This window comes from Saccostrea cucullata, unplaced genomic scaffold (genome assembly GCF_032062105.1).
Source record: "Saccostrea cucullata isolate Sc308-1 unplaced genomic scaffold, CSIRO_AGI_Scuc_v1 ctg354, whole genome shotgun sequence".
Taxonomy (NCBI): Eukaryota; Metazoa; Mollusca; class Bivalvia; order Ostreida; family Ostreidae; genus Saccostrea; species Saccostrea cuccullata.
The window spans coordinates 426,252-453,263 of record NW_026940030.1 but is presented as its reverse complement, the minus strand read 5'-3'; the positions used below and the strand labels follow the sequence as shown (position 1 = coordinate 453,263).

At 31.8% G+C, this 27,012-nt stretch overlaps 2 protein-coding genes across 3 annotated transcripts; both read right to left on the bottom strand.

Annotated features, from left to right (window-relative positions):
• Positions 1-869: 869 nt before the first annotated feature.
• Positions 870-2,880, bottom strand: LOC134254604 (uncharacterized). Of its 2 annotated transcripts, XM_062737131.1 has the most exons (4): positions 1,809-2,755; positions 1,545-1,637; positions 1,295-1,381; positions 870-1,174 (listed from the first exon to the last, which is right to left on the bottom strand). In XM_062737131.1, the coding sequence occupies exons 1-4, from the start codon at positions 1,837-1,839 to the stop codon at positions 984-986; spliced, it is 402 nt and encodes a 133-aa protein (XP_062593115.1). In that variant the 5' UTR covers positions 1,840-2,755; the 3' UTR covers positions 870-983. The 2 variants fall into 2 exon arrangements, 1 of the variants encoding a protein (XP_062593115.1); XR_009989340.1 differs by lacking the exons at positions 1,545-1,637; positions 1,809-2,755 and adding an exon at positions 2,770-2,880.
• Positions 2,881-13,733: 10,853 nt separating this feature from the next.
• LOC134254565 (heat shock 70 kDa protein 12A-like) lies at positions 13,734-17,371 on the bottom strand. Its single transcript, XM_062737093.1, has 5 exons — positions 17,275-17,371; positions 16,712-17,036; positions 15,889-16,107; positions 15,634-15,787; positions 13,734-15,344 (listed from the first exon to the last, which is right to left on the bottom strand). Exons 2-5 carry the CDS (start codon positions 17,033-17,035, stop codon positions 14,287-14,289), a joined length of 1,755 nt encoding a protein of 584 aa, XP_062593077.1. The 5' UTR covers position 17,036; positions 17,275-17,371; the 3' UTR covers positions 13,734-14,286.
• Between the last annotated feature and the right edge of the window lie 9,641 nt (positions 17,372-27,012).

Genomic DNA, 27,012 nt, shown 5'->3' with positions numbered 1-27,012 from the left:
ATTGTTTACAGATGCTTACTATCAACTTCAAGAGAGAGAGAGAGAGAGAGAGAGAGAGAGAGAGAGAGGGAGGGAGGTAACTATTAGTTTTAAAACTATGTAACGAAGGTGACCCTTCACATTTTCAATAAAATAGATTTTTTTATGCAGAGTTAAAGGTGTAGATCTAAGAGGCATGATTTTAATTTTCGCCAGTTTTCGCACATGATAGGGAACATCAAGTCCTGTCTGTCCGTTGGTCCTAAAATCTTTAACCTTGGTTTGTTGTTTATCGTCCCTCTGGAGAATTGTTCACTTATTAGGAGATCTTTAATTTTATTCTCGACACTCATCTTCTTAATCCACGAAACTACAGCAGGCACTTTAACCACTGCAAAACGCGGGCGACCTTTAACCTCAGTAAAAAAATGACTGAGATTTATATGCGTAAGGACTTTTATTTTTCACATGTAGATAAGCTGTGACAAGACCTCTCTATAAGTTTAAACAATTGAGCAATTTCAGTCCATTTGTAAAATATAAGCACGTACAAAATTCAGACATTACAATTTCTTTCTGAAATTATACAGTATACACTTTATACTATACACTATATTATTTAATGACTACGAGGTAAACAGTCAAACTGTTGTCCCAAGGTAGTGGGGAAGACCTGGGAAACTGTTGCCAGAGGCCGAAGGCCGAGGGCAACAGTTTCCCAGGTCTTCCCGACTAGCGAGGGACAACAGTTTGACTGTTTACCTCGTAGTCATTAAATAAGTGTTTTATTACCTAACCTACTATATAATTAACTAAATTGGAATAAAACACTCAAACAATCAATAAAGTGCTTTTAACAACTGTTTATTCACAAAATAGTCTATTAATTGGCTGGAAACAGAATATAAAGATTCAATTAACATTTAATAATTTAAATGAATACTTAATAAACTGATTTATTTTAACTGTTCAAATTTTCTCTAAGATCAAAATTTGTAGTGAAATTAATTGTGATGATGAATGTGTACAGTGGAATTTGGAAAATAATAAACAGGTGCTGCTGTAGGAGTTGCTGCTCTAGGTAAGTTCTGTGGTTGAGCAACGGGCAGAAGATTTTGTATATCATTCAATATGAATGTTTCCTGGGACGATGTCAACTCTAGGAGGTCCATATCATCATAGGCAAACTCTTTACCTGATTAAAAAAAGATCATTTTACATAATTTCTTAACCTAAATAGACTTTAAAAAATTTGCTAGGACATCTTATCTTTATACATCCTAGTATCTTTGTACAAATTATATACAAACTGTACCTGAAGTCGATTCATTAAACTGTACAGTCATCTCCTGGTGGTAAATACCATTCAAAGAATTGCTTGGCCCCACATATTTGTCATCACCTGGATTTAATATAAAATAAGTCTAGGTTTGAACTTGACTTGTAATTTATTTTGCAAAATTAAAAGTGAAGTAGATTTTCAGATATTTTCAACTTAATTTCACATTTGTACTATAATAATTCAGTTTTGATTAATGCAAATTTTACTTATTAATTAAATTTACCTGACAATGCTCCAGCAACTGTTTCATTAAGTCTTACAGACTGCATTTTCTTCTCCTTATAATTGTGATTAATTCCATCCATTTGATCATCACCTGTTTATAATATAATCACTCAAAATAAGTGTGGTTTTTCAACTCTTCTTCCACTTTACAAAATCATACATACATGTATTAAACTATGAGTTCTTAGACTATTTTATTTGTAATATTTTAGACGTTATTTTTAAAACAAAATATGTCAATAATTAAAAAAAAATTATTAACCTGATAATGCTCCAGCAATTGTCCGGGCCATCTATTCTCTCTGTTCATTTCCTGTCCTAGAATAACTTCTAATACTAGTTTCTGATTTGTGGCCTGAAATGGTCATGATGTGACGTGCTTCAAAACCATCCAGTAATGTAATTGATGTGGCTCTTAGACAGTGATTTGTGTAGCTTCTACTCAGTTTAGCTTCCTCGGACAATGTTTTCATCTTATTTCCCAGGGTATTTTTCCCAACAGGGGAATTTTCGTACCAAGTTGACTTATCTTGACTCTGTAGGAGTCTTTTCGGGCGTTGGAAGAATGCCTTACAATCCTTATTTAACATAGACAAATACTTTGTAAAGGATTTGTATGGACAAAGTTCTCCATTGATTTTATAAATTCTTCCACCTTGGCTTTCACCATCTTGTTCATCTCCTTTATGATTCTTTGTTGCCATGTCACGCATTTCAATATATTTACCATTTTCATTGATAGAAAAGTCTGATTTCTGTAACCCTCTCAGGTTCTCCCTTCACCTGTTGCAAAAGTACATCATAAAGTCTATAAACACTTTATTTTGAAGTCCGCTAGGTGTATCCAGGTCGAAAGATGTGTCGAGGTTTTCTAAGTCCTCTTTTAACAACGGATCTTTATGCATCACCGCCGACTTTCCCTCTCGTTTAAGTTTGGCTAACATTGCGGAAAAAATTTTGTATGCTGCTTTAAAATCCGGAGAATTAACAATATCGACTCCAAGTTCTTTTTCAAAATGTTTTTGCAGACCATAGCGAATGGACATGTAGGATTTTTTGGAATAGAGCTCCCCTTTCTGGGTTCTTACTGCAGCATAAAATTTTCGTAGCAAATCATTCAAATCTTTGTTTGTTGTACATGTAACCGCCAGATCTACATCTTTTTCAGTACAAAAGTCTTTCAATACCTTCAGCGCTCCTTTCATTACATTCTTTGTACTAACAGAGTCTCTTTTTTCTAAAACTTCAAGCAAATCGTTTTCACTTACATCGCTAAACCTTGCCTGAGCTGCCATACCAAAAGTTAAAATGTCGTCAGGTAAATAGTGATGTCGTGATCATCAAAACGCTTCAATATCACGACGACGCTTTAAACAGTCAACATTTCATTCTGGGGCCCGGTCAACATTTCGATGTTTTATGATCAAGCAAAAACATAAAATGAATCGTGAAACAGTTCAAAATGCCTAATTACAATTTATATAGTAGGTTAGGTAATAATTTTAAATGTGACACTTTCTTTTATGAAAAACAATAATTGATATCCATTGAGACGGTCAATCAATAAATAAATAAATCAATCAATCAATCAAAAGAGATCAAAAAGAGAGAGGGAGTATATGTTCTATATAATGTTTATTTGAAGAAAAAACTGTAAAATATAGTGATTGGAATATACTCAGTAATACCTTGAAGTGCAGATCTAGGCGTGGACTTTCAGTATATGATAATCAATAATAAAAATATGCTGAAATGTACTACTAGTATATTCTAATTATAATCCATTCTATTTATACATGCATGATCGTACAAAATGAAATATATGGAGATAATGGATAGGTATTCGAGCTCAAAAAACCACTTAAACAATGCGATTTTGGAACAGATCAAACATGGACCTCCAAAACATCAGAGGTGGGGGAGGGGCAATGGAGGAGTAAGCATCCCCTGCCGCCTGGTCAAACCAACCCTGCGCTACTTGTCATATTCGCGGGGAAACGAGGAAATCCACTGTCACCTCATTGTGTAGATAATAGCCTACCAATCTGTGTGGAAAAAGTCAGCCAGCATTTTACTTAATGAAAACTTGTATTTACTGATAACTTCCGAAATGTTGACTTCAAACGAGACTGCTGATATTGTTGTTTCATCAACTTTCCAGTCAATAACCTAGCTGGTATTAGAAATAAATTGTTTATATTAAGTAAGAATATTTATGAAAAGATTCATAAATTCACTCAATTCACTGATATTTTATGTTAATTTGTATTTCATGCACAATTGAACTTCAGATCAGTTTTGAATCCAGAAGTAGAAACTTCCATCGTAAATTCTTTCTCCTGTCCACCGTGTACAACTGTAACCTTGAATTCTGCATTACTGACAGGTGTGCTATTTTGCACTGGTACAGAAAGGTTCCCCATGTAATCGCAACTGCTCTCCTCTAAACGCCTCGAATTCTTTTTTTTTGATCTGAACAGAGAGACCGATAATTCTCCATTTTCCCCATCACTCTGATTATTTTTCTGTGCTTGTGGGATGATTTGAAGCAGGATCGTATCATCACTTTCAATACATTTGCTTTTAACTCCAGCAATACATTCATCTGTATAAATTTCTTTATCGTGTAAAAATAATGCCCCTGACGCTACAGCAAAACTTGGATTCTCAGGTGTACGAATATTTATATTTGGAAATGCCTTCTTCATGGCATCTTTAAGGGGCACCGACGTAGGAAAATCACTCACCATATGTATTGTTCGAATTCCTCTGTCATTCGGTAGCCGAACAACTTCGTTGACATGCTCGATGATTCCATTACTTAATGGTTCAAAAAACCCAGAAAATATTTTAGTAGGAATTTTGAGTTTGTCATCGCCCAATTTTAAGGTGTATTTGTAAGAAGGATAATTTGTAAAATCAATATCAGGAAATTCCTCCGCAAAAACAGGCGGGATGAGCATGGTGATATTTCTCTGCTCACTTGTTTTCTCTGATATTTTTCTTTTGCTGAATTCAAATCCGTGGAAAAGACGGTTGTATTCCAATGGGTAGCTTTTAATAAATCCTTCCAATACCTCCTCTCCCCCCACAATGTCACAGAGAAATTCCTTGAAAGCTTTGTCAACACTTGTTTCTCCACAGTCTCCCCAGCTCGCTCTTTCTAACAGTTTAAGGCTTTCTGCTGTCTTGGCCTCATAGACAGTGATGTCAATTGATTCATCTTTTCAAAAAGACAATGCAGCACATAAATACTCTGGTGTTGGAGAATGGAAAAGGGGGAAATTGAAAAGAGAGATTATCAACAATATCTCTTGGCTCTAAAAATAATTTTAATGGATTTATGGATAAACATCCCAGTACAATTTTGTATCTACATGTATATTTTTGCCCCAAAATAGTAAATGTGATTATTTTTCATAAACATGCAAAAAATATTAGGGAAAATTAGAAATTAAGTTACCCCTGATATCAAGCACAAGATGTTTACTTCCTTCTTCAAGATTTTTTGTCTTTTCAACCAAGTCGTAACATTTTTCCAATGGGAAGTGTATACTATACATTAAAGCAGCCTCCGACTCGTATGCAATTATTACTTTAACACCATGTACCTCGGCCTTTGATAATAACAAGTGTAAACATTTGTACACATCATGGTATCTCGATAAATTAAAACGAACAGTGTTTTGATTGAGTGTTTTTCAAAAGAAAATAATAAAATAAGCAATATGCACTCACTTTTTCTGCAGCTTCTTTCAGCAACTGTTTACCAGTAGTGTCCCAGATTGCAGGAATTGTCAAAATCCAACAAATGTCGTCGTCAAGTAATCTTTCTGTAAAATTATTGCTTTGCAAGAAATGATTCTTCAGGAATCTGATAGCATGTGAAAAAACATCTACTGCTGGTAGTTCTTTGCCCCGAATGTCCGGAATAGTTGTACTCAAGGTTAGTCCCTGTAAATTTTAAAAGAAAATGGGCCAATGGGAGTAGAGTACAGAAAGACCAACCAGAATACAAGTTTAGCAAAGGCAGGAGGATTTATTACTTTAAATGAAAATAAATATATTTCTAGAAAAATTCATGATAATTATATGTCTGCGAAGAGAGGGAGAGGTTATTGTCACTGTCAAAACTGCAAGCTACTAACAATAAAACACGTCCCACTGAGTGTATAATGTTTACGTAGATGGCTCAAATACTATGGTTATTTAAAATCTATAAACTTATGTTAAAATTCTGAAATGTTATTTTGAAAAATTCACTAGATGAAATCCTGTACAAGCATGGAGACTTTTTTCCCTGCTGACTCTTCAATTCGCACTATATGCATGTATCTTATACTGTCTTCTGACTGTTAATTATAGTGTCATATTGTAATTTTGAAATTACCTTGTGGTAATAAAATAAATTTTGTATTAACTAACACCCGGAAAACTCAAAATTTACAATCAACAATATATTTATAGCGGGAAGAAATCAAATTATTTGTACAAAAAAAAAAAAAACACAATTCGTATAGCAGCAGAAGTGGGTAAGATATGGGTGAATTTAATTCACGATAATTACTATAAAATAAGTGAATTTAAATATATTTTACGGACAAATTATTTCATACTCATATAATTTGTGGCCTAATGTTTAACTTTGGTGCAGGCATTTTGAAGTTTATTCGCAAAATTTATTAATTTATTAGTATAGATTAACTAAGTTGAATTTCTTTAATGTATTCCCCGGAATACTCACTGTTGTCCTGATCTTGTCATGAATTAACATTTTAAATCTATGGAAATAGTAATAGTCTTCATTCTTTTCTCTTTCAACAAGTCTTCTGTAGTGATTCTCTGCTTCATAACCAAAGGCCACAAATTCTCTCTTTTTGTTTAACAAGACTGTTGTAGATGTCTTTCCAGATAACGTATTGTACATGTCATCATCATCCCATCTAGGAATATAAATTTCTGGCTGATCCTTGTTTAGAGCATGTTTACATCCAATTGCATAGCTTGAATGAGTTGTGCCAATGTGTATTGATGCTACCAGCCAATACGGATCATAATTAGCTTCCGCCATTCTGCCAAAAAAAAAGACAATCATGATTGTGCATACAGTTGTCCCGAGAGGGGGGGGGGCAGTCATTTTAATTTTTTCATGACACATGCGAGGGAAGAGCAGAATCACAATTAAAGACTTATTCATTCATAACATTAATACTCAATTGTTTAAGTAAAGTGGGTTAACTTTCTCAATACATATACGGTATACTTTAGGGTGTATTGTTTATTTTGGTACACAAAGCAATAAAACTGTATGATAATTTTATTTCTTACCTGTTTTCTCTATAAAACCAAAACGAAAGTTATCTGTGGTAATCTAAAACAAACTATAGGCCACCAGTAGTTCATTTCGTTTGTTCTCTTTCTTCCCTTACCTGTTCACCATTCCCACCTAGCCAAAACCAGTAACCTGTAGCAAATTCAGAATTTTTGCTCAGTAAATATTTAGTGGAACATGAGAATATAGTCAAGGTCAGTGAACACGGTAACTCTGACAGTGTATGCCTTCTGAGATATATTATCAGACACAAAAATACTTAAGGTTTTGCCAAAGGTATATATAAATGTCCAAAAATTATTTTTACAATAGCTCAAAACCATGGTATAAAATAAAAAAAAACTTGAACAGTTTATAAATATATCATTGATTAACAGATAAAAAGAAAGTATCACTTGAAAAAAATATTTTTTTTAGAAAAAAATCTATATAAAGTTGCATATTTTTAAATAAATGCACCTGCTAAAAATGTACTTTTAGTGAAAACCATCATTGCAGAAATAATATATGTTTATTGATAAAGAGCAAGTTAGACCTGAAAGTTCTCTGAATATCATGCAGTTACTGAAAGCATGACACCTATAAAATCCGCAATTTGCAATGTTCTTTTGGTTTCAAATCTTATAATATTTGGACAAAATAAACAGGGAAAACAACTTTCCAGAGGCTATAGAACACTAACTTGCCCTTCATTGATAAACATTGCTTCCGCAATGATAGCTTTCACTAAAAGTATGGAATTACTTTGGTGTTTTTTTCTATTAATTTTTCTCGATAAATATATTTTTTAAAGTATTTGTTATCAGTGATACTTTCTATCTGTTAATGAATGATATATTGATAATCTGTAAAAGTTTTAGCTTTATAAACCAGAAAGGCCAGAAGGGCCTATTGTAAAACTCTTTTGAACATGTTGACCTTTGGTAAAACCTTATCAAAAAGACTGGCCTGAGACTTTTATGCATACATTCCGATACTAGTATCATTTTATGATTTCATTCATCATGGACAATATCCTCGACTGACTACGCTTAGCTCCATTTGTGTGCGAGGTACGAGCCACCCGAAGAGATCAAAGTGCATTAAATTAAGGAATAACTGTCTTATTTTTCGATTTCATGATGTGATCAATCGATTGGGTTGCGTTATAAGTTGCACAAACGCCGAATGCATAAAATTAACAAAATTTAACAAAATTAACATAACATAAAATTATCACGCAAGCCAATCGATTGATCATCGTCATGAAACTAGAAAATCTGACAGTTATTCCCTACATTTACATGCTTTGAATCCGCCAATCCAAGTGCTCCAAGCCCTGTTTTGTCTAGCTGTTTTTTCCGCCCTGCACGTGTTTTTTTTTAACCGCGCCAATACATTGATGGGAAAAGAAAGTACATTTACGATTTGTAATTTTTTTTAGGAAAAAGACATTGGAAATGTAAAAATATAGACCGATGTTAGCTTATCATTTAACATGTATAAAGAAAGTACATTTACAATTTGTAATTTTATTTAGGAAAAAGACATTGGAAATGTAAAAATATAGACCGATGTTAGCTTATCATTTAACATGTATAAGATTTTTTCATAATTTGAGATAAAAAGAAAACAAAGAAATTTGAAAGTAACAGAATTCCATGACGTAAAATTTTATATGAACTTAAATTTTTACATCATATATCATTTAATTATTGTACAAGGTTTTCGCAATTGTGTTCTGAAATGTTCAGAAGGCCCCAAGGAAAACTAGTGAATTGCACTAATACATTGTGGAGTTTCCCTCTTTAAATAAATTATTATTATTATTACATACAACGTATTGATGTTGACAATGGAGATAAAAATATTGACATGCAAATTATGTTTTATGAACCTGCAAATTAAATATGTTGATTTTGAATTAATCTTACATTGCGATTTAAGGTTTCGTCAAAGGTCAACATGTCTAAAAATTATTTTTACAATAGCTCCAAAAGTATGTGTGGTATAAAGTCAAAACGTTTACAGTTAATAAATATATAATTGACTGATAAATAGAAAGTTTCACATGATAACAAATATTTATAAAAAGATATTTTTTTTGAGAAAAATTGTATAAGAAAATGTACATATTTAAAGAAAAATGCACCTGCTTAATTCTGTCCTCTCTGTGAAAACCAACATTGTAGAAATAATATATGTTTATTATTGAAGAGCAAGTTGGACGCGAATGGTCTCTGAAAGGCTGTTATTGAAAGCATGACATGTATAAAGACAAGACCCCTATAGTATCAGCCATTTGCAATCTACTTTCACTTTCATGTGTTAACATTTGGACAAAATAAACAGGGAAAACAACTTTCCAGAGGCTATCCAAGTCCAACTTGCCCTTCATTGATAAACATATTTTGTTTTTGCAATGATGGTTTTCACTAAGAGCACGGAATTAATTAGGTGTATTTTTTGAAAATATGGGCATTTTTAAGAAGAATTTATTCTCAATTAATATTATTCCAAGTATTTTTTTTATCAAGTGATATTTTCTATCTGTTAATCAATGAAAAATTTATTAACTTTAAAAGTTTTAACTTTATACCTCACATAGTTTTGGGGCTATTGTGAAAATAAATTTTTGGACATGTTGACCTTTGACGAAACCTTAAATAAATTTTTTTTCGAAAATAATGTTATGAATGAAAGAAATACAAAGAGTTTACATACAGTATTCAAGTTCAAAAGTCCATCAAACAATACAAATTAGAAACATAACAAACACAGATATCTAAAACATAAGAGGTGAGATCAAGTGCCATTTAGGATTGAGCATCCCCTGCCGAACAATCACACCCCTTTGTGTACTTCTGGTTCGGGAAATGAAAGAAAAATCCGTCGACGATTAAGTGTGAAAATAATGGCTTAGCAATTAGTATGTTAAAAAGTCAGTCAGCTTTTGACCAAATGATAGATTAGAAAGTAAGTCAATCATCATTTGACCTAAAGATAGATTAGAAAGTAAAGGGAAGTTGAGGATTGAAAAGTCATCACGTTACTGATAAAGCTATAGAAAGCTTTATTGTGAGGTTACAGTTAACGTCTCTTTCTTATAAAATATTCAGATATAAACAGATGTAACAGACTCCTAAGTTTTTGGATCTTGTGTCCAATCCCTTTGACATATTCTCAATAAAATATGTTCAAAACAACAGACTCCTAGTATCTTTTATTTCAAGCTCAATAGGATATATCATGCCGATATATGCATTGAAATAAGTATAATAATTGCTAATGGATAAAGCAACGTCATTATATTTGAATGTCGAGTTGAAGGCTACAGCAAGTGTTTGCTTAATCATATACATGTATATAAGATTTTGAATAAACTGTGCTTCAAATGAATGCAAAATGGGTCTGCTTATACGGAAGCATATACACTTGTATAATGAGACTCATCGAAATTCTAACAGATCAATTATCTTTTTAATACCAACTTCAGAGTACTTTTGTGTACAACCAGATTGTTTTTAAGCAAAATATACTTTTGCAAATGACCAATGACAAGGTAAGTAAAAATACGTAAACATACGAGTTCAATTTTATTGAAAAAAAAGGCAGCTGTCAAAATCAAAAAGTTCTCCTTTGCCATATAGATATATTAAGTCCCCATTTAATTAATATAATTATAGTCAAACATTTGTATTTTGATAAAGTCTTTTATGTAAAGAGGCACTATTTAAGATGATAGTTTATTGGGTAAAAAACTATCGCGAAGAAAGCTTTAATATCTAATAATCTGACAGGTATACCTATATACATTTTAACACTGTCCTAATATCTTACAAAGATATCTTCAGAACATTGTTACTCAGATGATTAACAAGATCTATTGGTCTCTTTTCACTCGTGAATGTAATTTTTAATGAAATTAGTTACTGCGTACCTGTTTCGAGGGCTTGGAAATCGTTGAATAACTGTTGGAGATGGTAGAGCTTCGCGGAGTTAAACTCCGAGACAGTGTTGTCTGTGGGGGACCAGTCCAGCTTTTCTGCCAAAGACAGTGATTACGCAAAATATTCCTCTCCATGCTACGCTTAAAAAATTTCACAGATTCTTTTTTATATTTACACCTTTTTCACAAATGTAAAGAAATTTTCAATAAATGTACAACACACGAAAATGTTCTTTTGAAATTCATTTCATTTGCTCCATGCATCGGAATTTGAAATTCAAACGTGGTCTATAGATTTAACATCCTTTGAAGGAAAAAGGTTGGATTTTATTGGCTGCTTCGTTTTATGCTTTAAAATGAAAAATAAACATCGTTTTTTTGAATAATTAATTGGATGATAGTTTCTCAAAATTAGCCAAGTGTAATATTACAGTGTTCTAAAACATTTCATAGGCAATCATGATAAAAAGTAGAAATTTGCATTATTTGTTCATGGATTTGATGTATAATTAAAGAGCATTTCAATACTTTGCAATATCCACGGGGAATATTTAATATTTGGGATATTTGAAGCGTTATCTTTGATCTTGGGGTGGCACAAAATCGATCCTGGTTTTCAACTACCGGGTAGTCATGTATGATAAATAAGCCTAACTGATGATCCACTAAAACATACTTCAAGTAATAAATAACACTTACTTGTCTATGATAATTGCAAATCATCAAGGCTTGGAAATTCATTGAATCGTGCTCAACCCATTATAGAGTTTCAAACTAACTCTTTATCAAAGCAGTTTTTGACCTCGGAATTTTTATTTGATGGAAACCAAACAGATTTTTTTTGGCCTCGTGATCTAATGGAGTCTCTCGGTGAAACAGAATGACGTAGACTCTAGCACTTTCAACTCGTTCAGTGTTGAATTTAAGGTTTTAAATAGAAATCACACTTGCACTTAAGGTAAAAAGTTAAAAATGTAAATATAAGCATTGAATCATTATTTTTTGAAAGATATAGTGTCATAACTGCAACGGTGTGTGCAAACAAATTTTCATAACGCGCTAACGCGCGTTACTCAATTTGTTCGCACAGACCGTTGCAGTTATGAGACTATATCTTTCATAAAATAATGATTCATTGCTTAATAAACATACAGTTTATTTTTTAGTTTTCTTATGGTGATAATTGTGTTTTTAACAGGGATTGGTGAAAGCATTATTTCTGTGAACCTAGTATGAGGCAAAAGGAAAAGTTGATGCAGATATAAATGAAATCTTAAAAGTTTAAGGAGTTTTAATCATGAAATAAAAATGATTAAAAGTGAAATAAATTGATAAGATTGTCCTTTTTCAACCTGTGAATTTAATTACAATTTATGACATTCTACTGATTTTACTCTTACGTGTAGGCAATCCCCCATAGCAAACTATACATCGGAAGAATTAGTTTAATATGTTTAAACCCTTAACCTAACCATAGAACTTTCCATTTAATCTTTAAAACTTCCAACAAAACCGTAAAAACAATTTCAGTTGGATTTTATGTTTTCTATAGTGTGCATATAATTTTGATTCTCCCTAAGATATTATGTTAAGTTCTTTTATCTGTAATAAAATATTGGTACATAATACCGTACATTTTTTACACATTACTTTCCAATCTGATGTCCCTTAATCGTTAATCACAATAAATACATTTACTTTATTTTAAATTACACATTATTAATTACTGTACATATAAAGCGAGATTAACATTATTGCACAATATATGTGGATGATTTTAAGGAAAGGGTGAGTGCTTGCTGTGTTGTAGACATCTATCAGAAAAAATATTGCATAGTTTTACATCCGGTAGGAAGATTTGAAATATTAGCAATTATACCACAATTTAAGATTCACTAAAAATCCAAGGTTTTTAACATAATTATTGACAGTTGCATTTTCCAATGAAAACAGAACATGTACCCGGTAAATTTACTTACTTGCAATTGTTAGTGGTCATTTGCAAAATTAATTTGTAACAAAATGTTCTGATCGTACAAAAGAGAACTCTAAAATTGATATTAAGAAGATGATTGCTGATCAAGTTTGCTGATTGACAATACATGTATCTATATAGTTTCTGAAGACCAGGTCTACCAACAATCTGTTAAAATTCTAAAGGCTACCAATTGTGTACCGTTATAAGTAGACTTATTCTTTATTCATATGAAGCAGAATTTATACAAAATTTATACATAAGAAGTAAAGTTTTGTTAGGCTTTCAACTCGGTACAGCTGTATATAAAAATATTTTAACGAAGCCTCAAGTTATCAAATGACAATAGTTACGTATTTCCATTCATATGTCGACATGATAGATCCTTATGAGCTTGATTTTTTAACATAATGATTCTAACTCATCTATTTCAAGCTGTGATGTTTTACTTATAAAAAGACGCCAATGGTAACCTAACAACAAAGATACAATGTATATAATAAGCGTAATGACTTTAGGTAGTTTTCACTATTTCTTAATCATCTATCCTTGAAAGTGAGCTATTTCATTTGAATAAACGAATCTCTCTCACCTAAGTGGCAAGTTTGATTGATATTGGCCCGGTGGTTGTTGAGAAGAGGTCGAAAATGTAAAAAATTTACAGACGGACAGACATACAAACTACAAACATATTGCGATCAGAAAAGCTCACTTGAGCTCTCAGCTCAGGTGGGCTTAACACACTGAATTATGATGTAGAATTCTTTGTGATCAGCCATTTAAAAAAAAAAATTAAATCCAGTAAACACATCACTTTGTTTTTATTTCAGATTAGAAAAAATACTTTAAATAGCACATTAAAGAATACATGAATTTCTTATTTCTAACATTCTCACATAAAATCATAAAAATATAAACATGTGTTTAAAAAAAGCTTATATACTTCTATATCATATTTATTGAGTAAAATACACTTGCACACTTTTCTTTAAGACCACTTGCTAAGTAACAAACTTTTCCACCAAAAGTCGAAAAAGACTCTAAAATATTTTATTATTCATTAAATATAAGTAGTAACCTTAATGTTAAACTAAATTAAATTCATTTTTCTTCAGGTTTTCTCAATTTAAGTTTCAAATGTATGTGAACATTTTGAACCTCTTGATACTTTAATATATACAGTAATAGAATTGAAAAAAAAATCCAAAAATATATACACCTCAGTGCATTCAATTTATTTTGTTCGAGAATGTGTTTTGGGGATAAGCATATAAAATAAACAGAAACATTGATATATAAAAGATAGAAAATGTCTATTTCACTCGGCCAAACTCATCTTTACTGATCTGCATGTTGAATTCCACCTCTTCTAATGATTATAATGCAGTGAGGTATAAACGTTGATAATATTTTAACTTTAACAATCTTAATAGTATGGAAATTAAAAAATACACAGAAATGTTTCTGTGGCAGACTCCTTCCGTTGATTCTATATTTTTTTAACTTTATGGTTCTTCTTCGAGGAAGTTAAACTTTGCACTTGAAATTTTCCCTGATTTCACCACCACTGCTTTGACTTCTATTTCAGTTCCACCAAAAATAAGACTGACCTTCACCTTACGATCTTTTCCCCCTGTTAGATCTGGCATTGCCACTTCCAGAGTTCCAAGGTATGTACAACTAGGATCATCGGTGTACATTGGGTTGGCTTTTATTGATTTGTACAGAGGGATGCCAATAGCCGTCTGGTTTGCTCTCAGAGGAGTATAGATTTGTTCCTCTTGTGCCACATTCAATAAGAGGGTGTCTCCAATTTTCACGTGAGTATCGAATAAATCTTCGCATTTAAAAATTCCTTCAACTTCAAATTTTCTTGATTCGTCATGCTTTGAAGGATCAAATGTCATATTGGTTTTTACGCCATATGTCCGCTGGGCAATTCTCGAATCTATGACTGTTGGATTCTGACCAAACAAAGCAGCGCCTTTTAAAACAACAAGACCTGCCTCTTGTGGAACGATAATTTTCAAGTTTGGAAATGCCTTTTTCATGGCATCCTGTAAAACAGGAGACTCGGAGAAGCCACCGACCATTAGGATAAACTCAATTCCTCTGACCTTTGGTAATCGAAGCAGTTCATTTACATGCTCAATTATTCCTTTACATGCCGGTTTAAAAAAACCATCAAAGGTTTTGGAATCAATCCTGAGTTTATCAGCCTCCCATTTTATCCCTTGTTTGTAAACGGATTGGTTTGTTAATGATCTAATATCAGAAAATGTGTCCATGAAAGTGACGGGAATTTTCAGGGTAATTTTCCCCTCTGTTGTGTCAGTTCTCTTTCGTTTCTTGATTTCAAAGTCGCGGAGCAGCTCAATGTAGTCGCCTGTATAACGATGAATATATCCTTCCATTGCCCCCTCTCCCCCTAGAATGTCGCAGAGCATTTTCTTAAAGGCTTTATCGACGCTTGTTCCGCCCCAGTCTCCCCCGCTTGCTCTCTCTAATTCTTTCAGTTTTCCTTCTGCCTTGACCTCATGTACAGTAATGTCAATTGTCCCACCTATGTTAAACACAACTTTTGTTAATGAAGAGTCGCTTAACAATTTATTGCGCTTTAGTTGTATCATCAATTTATGTACATTAGAATACGTTAGAATACGTAAGAATATCCATTTTAATTGGTCAGGAATTCAATTTGAAGAAGTCATTTCACAAACAAGTGTTTGGATATGTATCCTCTTTTCTTAATTCATAAATTTAAAAATATGTTACCAAATAAATTCCTTTTTAAAAGGAAAATCAATGTAGATCACGTTAAAAAATTGAACTACTGATATCAAAAAGGTTACCTCCAGCATCAAGAACAAGATATTTGCTTCCTTCTTGGAAAGTGCTGATCTTTCCTTCAGAACCATGGAGTTTTTCCACCGGTAAATGTGTACACCAAATTGAGGCTGCCTCCGGTTCCAGAGCAATAGTTAATTTCGAACCGTTTAATCCGGCCTGTGTTTAAATATGTGAAAAATAAGATATCTCGAAAACTTATAAATTATAAGATTTTTTTAGAACGTGTATAAAAAAATAAAATCACTCTGTATATTCACCATTTCTGCTGCTGTTCTCATGAATTGTTTTGCAGGATCATCCCAAATAGCGGGAACTGTCAAGACCCAGAAAATTTCTTCTTCTACGATGGATGTTCCCTTTTGTTTTAGGCTATCCACAAGGTGATTTTTCATGAACTTAATGGCATGAGAAAAAACGTCTATGGCGGGTAGTTCTTTACCACGGATGTCTTTAACAGTTTCATTCAAAGTAAGCCTCTGTAATTCAATAGGAGAAAATAAATCGGTATTAATGAAATTCTACTATTTGGATACTAGTAATCACTTTTTAATTTTATTTTTAAACGATAAATAGAAAATATTTGCTTGAATTTTTAAAAATACAATTTCTGTTGCCATTAAAATTAGATTTATGCAAAAGTAAAATACTAAGAAGAAACCTATTCAATCATCCTCTAGTCTGCATATTTGCTTGTAAATGTAAGCTTTTGTAGGATTGATTTGAACTATTTGATTTAAAAGAAAAGAAAATTTTAAAAAAGGGAGCATAGTAAAACTTAACATTAACTAGAATAATTAGAATAAATATATAAAGAAGTGGAATTTTTTTTAGACATTCACATTTTGCTTTACAAAAATGCCTTTACAAATAAAAAATAACCCATTATTATCAATTGACAAAATTTGATTGATTAATAGATTGATTGTATAGACAAAATTTGAAAAAAAAAATTTAATTAAACTAAGAACAAGAAGGCTTCCAGTCAAATATTATATATAATTTCTGAGTTTAAAATATGCAGAATGTCTTATCAAGATTTTTTTTTAAATTAATTTCAAAAATATTTGGCCTTATACCTACCGCTGTTCTGATTTTTTCATACAGCATCATTTTAAATCTGTGAAAATAGTAGTGATCTACATGGTCATTTTCGTCAGCTAGTTCTGCATACTGCTCCTCGGCATCAAATCCAAAGGCAACAAGTTCTCGGTTTTCATCTAACAGCACCGTAGTAGGTGTCTTGTAAGAAATAAGCCCACCATCAGCTGCGTGCCAGGTAGGGCAATATACTTTTGGGGGGTCCTCAGTTAACTCCCTTGTCATTCCAAAAGCATACCCAGAGTAGGTTGTGCCAAAGTCTATGGCCGCTACCATTAAATCTTTGTCTTTATTAGCCTTCGCCATTCTATAGCATGAGAAGTTTCACAGATAAACAGAACAACTGTAAAAGTAACAAATGGGTAAAAAAAATCCGTATTGTGTACTATATGTAAAAAGAAAGATAATCAAGAATGCGTTTTCTTAGACATGCGATTATTTTTTCTATCTATAAACTTTATCTTTTCCCTGAACAAAAAGTATATATAAAATGTTCTAAAGCAAGTTAAGAATTACCTATTATAAATTAATTTTTGTTTACATACCTGGTTTGTCCCACACACCCAGAAAATCAAACCGAAAGTGTAGTTTTTTGGCATATGTCCAAACGAGCCGGTGTATAGTCAAGAAGTATAACTCCACTTTGTAATAAGAAAAGTGACAAATAAATGTATAAGAAAATTAAATAAATTCCAATTTTGCATAATTAAAGAGGAAACATCATACATTGAACCTATTTTACATGTATATGTCACTCGCATGTAGCCTTTAAGAAAGTGGACAGAATCTCTGAAATAAAATTTTTTTTCATTTAATTTTTATATAGTCATTGAATTTATAAATAGGAAATTGGACAAAAAATTCTTTATTCATTAATACAAAGCTGCACAGAGGAATCAATAGGAAAACATTTTGGGAACGTGTAAATTAAAAAAATATTTATATATTTTAGAGGTGCAAGGATATGTAGAATAATAATTAATATTCAATATTTTTAAACGTTAGTAGACATGTGTTCATATTCATACGGAGCAGACTTTATTATTTTAAAAAAACACTAAATGAAAATAATTTTTGTTGTAGCCTTCAATTCTTCATTAGACTTTATTGACGATGTTTTATTCATTAACAATTGTAACTTCCATTAATGTGTGGGCTAGATATATCCTAGCGAACTCAAAATTATGTGTGCCACATCTGTTTAAGATTTTGATGTTATACTTACTAATAACTGAACTTTATCGGTCAGGAGTGGATCAAATGTTTTCCTTCCTCAGCTTCCCTTATTTATGCTAAATAATATTCCATCTTCAACTGCATATGGAATAAATGTCTCCTAACTGATGCTATATACAAGAGTTTGCTGGATCCTGGGTACTTTATCTTTCCATTTATCTTCAATTTCCTTTGCTCTCTTGCAGAAAGAATTTATCATGATAAAATGATATTTTTTAAAACCAAAAAGTTTAATTAGTATATGTCTCACATAACAATTAAATTAAACAGTTTATAATTTCCTTGATACACACAACCCGTCTTCTTCCCTACAAGATTCCCTTTTCCAGACAGTATCATACACAAGATACCTGATATACATTGAGACTTCAAGATAATTTCTTCAAAATAAAATATGCAGACAAGATATCATGTCGCTTTGTGATTCTTTCACATTGACCTGTGGCATCCTAATAAGTTCACATAGAATTGAACATGTTTTCTCTTCAATAGGTTCATCTAAGAAAAATATTTGCAAATTTTACAGAATGTCAACATGGTAGCTGATTATGTTGATATGCAATTACAAAAATTATAAGAGAGTCTAATTTAAATGTAGTTAAATTTACTTAAAGCTACTAATAACTACGGAAACGTATAACCGCCTCGTGTTGTTGTATTAGAACGCGATATTATGATAAAAATGTCAAATACAATAACTTCAAGGTTTGGCGATTTGATTATGACGACAATCTCTGGTGAATAATACTTTTCCGATATGTTTTAAACGACTTTTACACTTTGATATATCCAAGGTGAATTGCTAAATGTCGCACATAAAATAATGTGTAAACATTATGCCGCTTAAACTAAATATCGCAGACAATATTATAATGCAATATAACATACTAGTCTAGTATATGAAGACTACGCTTAGACGACTCGATTTAATCAAAGAGAAAAATTTAACAAAATTTGAACGACTTGTAACATCAGATTTATACCAGATACAAAATTTTATCAGTCCAATTTGGGCCACTGGAGGAGAAAAAAAGAAAGACTTACAAACAAAAGAAGGAGGGGGATCCAATTGATAGAACAAACATGATCTTACATAATATAATGAGACTCGTAGCAGTTGATAAAAACGAATATAAGAGATATACTGAATATACATGTATATTCAGTATATGTTATAATTACATTATACATATACTCAAGGGCAAGCAACTGGGAAAAGTACATATATGCATATCAAAATATCTCAATTAAGGAAGATTACGTAGGAATCTAGCAAGTGATCTAAGGATGTCAGGGTCTTCATTAGTCATGAGCCAATCAGATTGATTATCATAAGATTGAAACTGAACAATTTTACATTTAATTTTACAAACATTTATGAGTTCAAGTCTTTGTACATTAAGATGAGGACAGACAAGAAAAAAAATGAATTTCATCCTAAATATAACATATTGCACTGAATTGTGTCTGATTTAAATAAAATAATTCAAATAGTTAAAGGATATCTTGCAGGCTCTTCCCTAAATGATAACTTTTATGAATGCTGCTTCAATGGACAATCACTGTATCGGGTAATACTTGTCCACTATTCTATGCAAACTATGAAAAGGATATCTTTAATCACATTATTATCTTGGAGAACATATACAGACATATAAGCATCAACTATTTTCGTCTGATGTGATGCCATGCATTAAATATGACCTCAAAATATTGTAAATTCAAAATTTCAAGAAATTTTTATGTTTTCTTTGATAATGCAATTGGAAAAAATCGAGCACAGTCTTCACATACTCTATTATGTAATAATATTTCAACATTATGTGTAGATTGATAAAATGATATAATTATTTGCATTTTGTCCTCTTTAATTTAAAGCTAACACACAAGCTCATTAGTTAGTGCTGTCACAGACACAATTTGTTTTCCCCAATGAAATTTTTATTTATTTGGTAAATTCAGATTCATGTTATTATTTATAAAATCATATACATTCTATGATGTTGCTCTTTAAGCTCATTTAAAAAGCATGTTCATAAAGAATCACAAACTGCAAGTTTCTTTTTGTTAATTCTGAGAAAAAAGATTGCACGAAGTTTTAGATCTTTATTTTTAAAAATCCTTTTTTTTTAAAATAATCAATTTCGAAGAATGAAAATCAGGCACATAGCTACGGTTTTCAAAGAGTATCCCGGGTCCTAAGAAAAGCACACAGTCAGAAAAAGAGGAAAGCATTGTCTAGACATGCACTACGGGCCTGCAAGTAGTGCTATAACAATTTGATTATTTTATTTAAATCAGACATCGATGCAATGTATTTACGTTATATTAATAAATCTTATGTTACAAGTCGTTCGCCTTTTGCTGAATTTCCTCTATGATTAAATCTAGTCGTCTTCGCGAAGTCTTCATATATGTTATATCGCACTAATGTCTGCGATATTTAATTTTAGCGGCGTAATTTTTACACATTATTTAAGTGCGACATTTAGGAATTCAACTTGGATATATCAAAGTGTATAAGTCGTCTAAAACATAGCAGAAAAGTATTATTCATCAAAGAAAGTCGTCATAATTAAATCGCAAAACCTTGAAGTATTTGTATTTGACAACATTTTTATGGCATAATATTGCGTTCTAAAACAACAACACGAGGCGGTTATACGTTTCCGTAAATAACACTATTTTGACATTATAGATGCAACCATAGACATAAAGCTTAAGGTCTTTGATGCAACATAACAATCCTGACATGCGATTTATTTATGTTGACAACCGATATAATTATAAACAAATGCGACTTATTTATGTTGACATGCAATTTAATAATGTCAAGATTTGAAGTTCATTACATGTACATGAATGTTAACGTATTATTAGTTCTGTAAAAGAAAATGGCGTTATGCGTGGTGACACAACAACAACACTTAATGATAATCATGATGAATTCCATTTTTCTATCGTCAACTTCCCTTATTTATGTAGCAATATTGCTTTATCATCTGCATATGGAGTTTATGCCTCCCATTTGATTGAATACGCAAGAGCATATGCTCCATGTACGAACAATTTCTAAAACGAAGCAAGCTATTGAAAAATATGATGTTCATGATCATGTTAAGGAAACAAGGAAGTTTCGAATGAAGCCAAACTTTTTACAAATTCTATGGTCGATACAATGACCTTGTCAGAAAATACAATCAATCATTAAGTCAAATGCTGCCTAACGTTTATTACTGGCTTAGTAAAGCTGAATTGTCTACGGATTTTCCCGTACTTATCTCGTTACACAGGCTTTTTCTGTTTACAAAAGTGAGAAGTCAATTCGGACGCAAAGGTTTTTCTCACGATATTCAAAACTTGTGTTAAAACTTCTATGAAAAAGTGTATATGGACAGGCGCGGATCCTTTTTTCCGGGGGGGGGGGGGTCCACCCCAGTCAAAAAAATTTCAATCGAAATTTGCTGACAAGCAAAAAAAAAAAACCTAAACTCCCCAAATGTCAAAAACCTATTTCGTGTGGGGGGGGGGGGGGGGGTAGTGGTGACTTCTATTACCTCAAATCTTTCACTTTTCATACACATTTCACACATATATGTTTACCAGTGGGGGGGTCAGCGTTTTCCAGGGGGGGTCCATGGTAACTTTTTTCTTGATTTAGTATATACATTTTTTAACCTGGTAAATTCCAGGGGGGGGGGGGGGGTCCTGAGTAGCCCCCAATGCATTGATCCGCGCATGTATGAATCTCGGACCATGTTGTGAATGTAGAACTTCCTCTTCAGGAGGATTTCGGGCAATTCAAAATCTTGTAAGTTATCTATTGGAACTTTTCCTGGTATCAAAATATATAACTTTCTGGTTACTGAGTATGTAAATATTCGATGTTATGTGAGTAATATTCTTTTTAGATGTTTATGGATTTTAAGATTTTTAGATATCACTTATTCCTTTCGAATAGGTGATATCACCATACATTTTGAATAGGTGATATCACTTATTCGAAAAGGCGATATCACCTATTCAAATTATTTATGAAATAACAACGGCTCCCAAGACTATAGGTCCTTAAATCTTATTTACTTTCACTTTCGTTTTATAACTCATTATAGGAAAAACTCCTACATAAACAATTACATTGGCGCAGACATTTTGGACACAAAGGTTGTGCGGAGGAGAAAATGCTACCTGGCACGTGATTGGTCAAAAAGAGAAAACACACGTTATGTATCTGACAAGTGAAATAAAGTTCATAAAAATCTCATATCAAGACTTGGGCGTCTTTGAGATATCTAGGAGTTACAGGTAAAAATTTGAAGGGAGGGATGCACTTTGGTTGGGGATTTTCGTTTGGTGGTGAACGCACCTAATTGTAAACAAATGGAATTTGAAAGTAAAAGTGCAACGGCACGGCATATTTTCTCTGGCATGTTTTGTTTTCCAATATCTCGAACTTTCACGCCAAAAAGGTCATTTGCCCAAATTTCAAAATATGTATCAGTGACAGGGGCTCAAGTTTGTATGGAAGTATATGGGAAAACATTTGGCGGTTTTCGCCCATGATGTTAGGAGACAATGGATTACAGTTTTGCATTTAATTTTAAGCAATATCCCAATAGAAATTGTAGTTTGTTTTGTTCACTATCTATTTCACTTTTATATCATGTATACTATGAGAAAAATCGTGAAAAAAGCAGGAAAACTGGGTAGTCCGATTTTTCTTGGTTCCAGTGGTACCCTATATATAATAGGGACTTCATTATTTATTGCCTAAAAATAGAAAACAAATAGGTGATAACACATCAATTAAATGTGTGATATATTAATTGCAGAAATTGTTGATAAAACATAAATAGTTTGTATCAAACTGAAGAAATTGATATGAACCTTTGTCTAACTCAACTAATAAAGTATTTTGATAATTTAAAACTGAAAATATTAACTGTAAATAACACTTGTAGACAAAGTACTATCCTGCGTATTATTATGACTGTGTACGCATCATCCATTGTTTACTTCCAAAAATTATTAGTTCGTACCTGATGAAATTATATTATATAAGGTCACTCAAAGTGAAATTCTACTTCAACATCAAATTAAATGAAAAATGTGAATGTATATTATTCGCAGTTTTGTTAAAAACACGTATGTTAATGAAAAAATTACGTTGTAATTAAAACTCGTAAAAAAAAATCACATTTGTGAAATCTAGCATGAAGATTATTTTGACCCCGTCTTTCAGTACTGTCTCAGTACTTTGATTCTTGGTTCCAGTGGTAATCTATATAATTATATAATAGGGAGCATTCAATATTAATAATCATCTATTCAAATAGGTGATATCATTTATTCGAATAGATGATACATGTATTGTCTATTCAGCACGAATAGGTGACATCACCAATTCATTTCCAATATGTGATATCACCAATACAAATAACTGGTATCACCTATTCAAATAAGTGATATCACATAATGGAAATGAATAAGTGATATCACCTATTCAAATAGGTGATGTCACTTTTCGCCAGTAAACACCAAAACTGCGCCTCATATGTTTCCTTTTAGACACCTGAACGAACAGAAAACATTTTGAATTTATTATCTTTAAAAGTCCGTTGAATTAAAATCTGTCCCAATTACACCGAATTTATAGAACAAATATAGAATTATAACCCAATACGATATACACTGTACTGGAGCTTTCACTGAAACAAAAACTGATAATATAGACTGGCATTTCCTGTCTCATTCTGGGTTGATCGATGCGCCATCTATCTCCGCTGCATCTATCGTCGCCTATGATATCACGTTCTGGCGTGGGAAATAACCACAATAAACTGTATGCGACTATATGCTCAGTGAGTCGTCCTAAGCCGATAAATGTTTAAAATGTGTCATTTTCAATAATAAATGTTGCAGTTTCTGAAATGAAAATTTATTCAAGTAATGTAGGGTATGTAATGTGATAAGAGCTCTGCAAGGTAATTAAAATACCTTCAGGCGAAGCGAAAGGTGTTAGTGAATTTCAGTGAAATATATAATATATAACACAATTTTCTGTATTTTTTATCTTCTTATTTATGATGTACTGCCTTTGTCTACTAATGTATCTTTCATGCCTCTCTAGGCCTATAATTTTTCAAAAATTTTGATTATTTACCCCTTCCATGGCAAAGATTTTAAGCATTTCTAAACAAATTGATATTAAGGATGACGTTTACTCAGGTTTCAGAAAACAGAAAGGAAATTTTATAAAGTATAATATTTCAAATAAAAAATTGTTCTAAATAGATAAAATAAGCAAGTTTTAAATCAAAATCAATTTGAAAATTTAATATTCTATTATTTAAAGAAAACATACAGGAACAAAAGTCAATGTATGGTAATGCAGAGGAAATTCGGACTAAATTTTTAATTTTCCATTTTTGTAAAAAAAATTATTTTTTGCAATATTAATCCCAAAGCAAAGGTTACATGTATTTTTAAACATCATTTTGCAACTATTATATGTGTTAAAGCTTATAAATTATTTCAAATAATTGAATGCTGTAAAATAATGAAATTCAAAAATAAGTTCAAAAACAATTTGAGACAACATATCTCAATAATTTGATCATTGATCCCATATAATATTAATACCACGAGAATTAGGGCAACAAAAGTAATCTAAGGCTATCAATAGTTTAGTGTTCTTATCAGTAAGATTTTTGTAATATTCGATTGAAAATGGGGAAAAAATATAAATATGACAGAGGAAATTCGGACTGTAATAATTATTACATTTATGGCCCAAACTCCAATCCATTCTTAATATGAAGCAACGATGTTCCATTGCTGTAATATTTCATTGTTTAAAGAGTTAAGTTGCTTGTAATATTTTGTGTGTATAGAAAAAATTGGTCATAGTGTGAAAAATTGAGATATTTCCACCTGAATCTAGAAATATTCTTCAGGGGCCACTAGCATGAAAAGTAGGTCATTGACCTAGTTATTTGAAATTGAAATTTAACGCAAGAATCATAGGTGTACGATGTGCAATAGGTAGGTTTTCGTTCTTATCAGTGGAATTTTTTGGTCATCTGAGTAAAGGTATACCTTAAGATTTCAACGCATTTTTTCGGGTATTTCTTGTAATTTTTGTATATATCAATGTATATATATTCCGAAAGCAGGTATTGTGTAGTTTCCAAATATGATTATATAAATATAATTTCAGTTGCCATGGCAACGAATTACACAATAATCATGCTTGAATTTCCATTTATTCAAAAATGAGTTTCATTTTGGTTTTTTTTTTTTTTTTTTGCTCAGTTAAATATATTTAAAAATATTTTATTGCTGTGATGAAAATTATGAGCATATTGTACATTATTTAAAAAATCCAATTAAAGTATTTTAAAGAAATGGGGTAGGGTTGGTAGGTACATGTAATCACCAGAATTTAGCATTTTTACATATTAGATGTTACCACCACATTGATTTCGATAATGGCAAAATGGCTCGAATAGTGCACAAAGTTTAAGTCAAGCTAGCAAAATACTGGTACAACCAATAAAAAAATTTTCCATATATTATTTTATTGTAATTATGTTATCTTTCTAACGGTAGTAGAATTATCCTGATATTTTTAGTATTAACGAAGTTATGAATGTTTGAACACAATAAACTAGTTTTTCAAGTCAGATGCGTAGAAAAGCGTATATGCCATGGAAGGGGTTAAAGGTAACGTTATAACGGCCGATGTCTCTGCACTATGTGATCTGTTTTGGTTTCATCGACACATTTAATTTTTTACGCCAGCTTGAGTTTTAATCAGCCAACGAGATGTCTGATGTCATTTTTTATGACATATTGTGTGAAATTTAAATGCCCTATCATATGTCATTTAGAAATTTTTACTGAAGTTGATTTTTTAACAATAAGGTCAATCGTGAAGTTCAAGGGGTCAGAAATCATAACATGCTTGGAAATATCTTGTTATAGGTAATGAGCATGTTAAATATGAAAGCCTTATCTCTTTTCAATACATGTGCGTAAGGAATAAGATATGTTTGTGAAACACTGATGAAACCGTATGGCAACATAGCAAACTTTAAACAAGAAATCCCTAGCACCACCTGTTCAAAAGTTATGGCCAAAGATAAAATTTTGAAAGGTCCAACTCCAAGGTCAAAAGGTCAAAATTGTGAGTCTATTAAGAAAGGTCTTGTCACAAGGTTCGCATATATGAAAACCCTAACCCTAGCAGTTCAAAAGTTATAACCAAGGTTAAGATTTTTAAAAAGTAGATCAATCTTCAAGGTCAAGGACAGTTTTGACATCCAATAAAAGTTCTTCTCACAAGGATTACTTATGTGAAGTATGAAAGCCCTAGCCCTCACCATTCAAAAGTTATAGACAAAGTTATTTTTTTATAAGTACAGAAATCCCCAAGGTTAAGTTCAAAGTTCAAATTAAAGTTCAAAGTTGTTAATATCAAACGAAAGGTCTTGCCACATAGAATACATATGTGAAAAATATGAAAGTCCTAGTATCTAATGTTCAAAAGTTGTGCCAAGGTTAAAGTTTAAAAAAAGGTCAAATTTCTAGGTCAAGGTCAACGGGTCAAAGTTCTTGAAATCCAATGAAAGGCCCTCTCACAAGAATTACATATATTTATAATGAAAACCCTAGCCGTTACCATTCAAAAGTTATGGCCAAGGTTAAAGTTTTTTAATAAGTATGAAATCTCCAAGGTCAAGGTCAAAATGTCAAAGTTGTTGGTATCCAATGAAAGGACTTACCACAAAAAATACATATGTGAAATATGAAAGGCTTAGTGTCTAACATTCAAAAGTTATGGCCAATGTAAAAGTTTGGAACTTTTGTGTAAAAATGGGTCAAACTCCAAGGTCAAGGTCAAAAGGTAAAATTTGGTGGTACCCAAAGAAATGTCTTGTCACTAGGAATACACATGTGAAATATGAAAGGCATAGCTCCACTTTATCAAACGTTATGGACAAGGTTAAAGTTTTTTGTGACGGACGGACATACGGACAGACGTA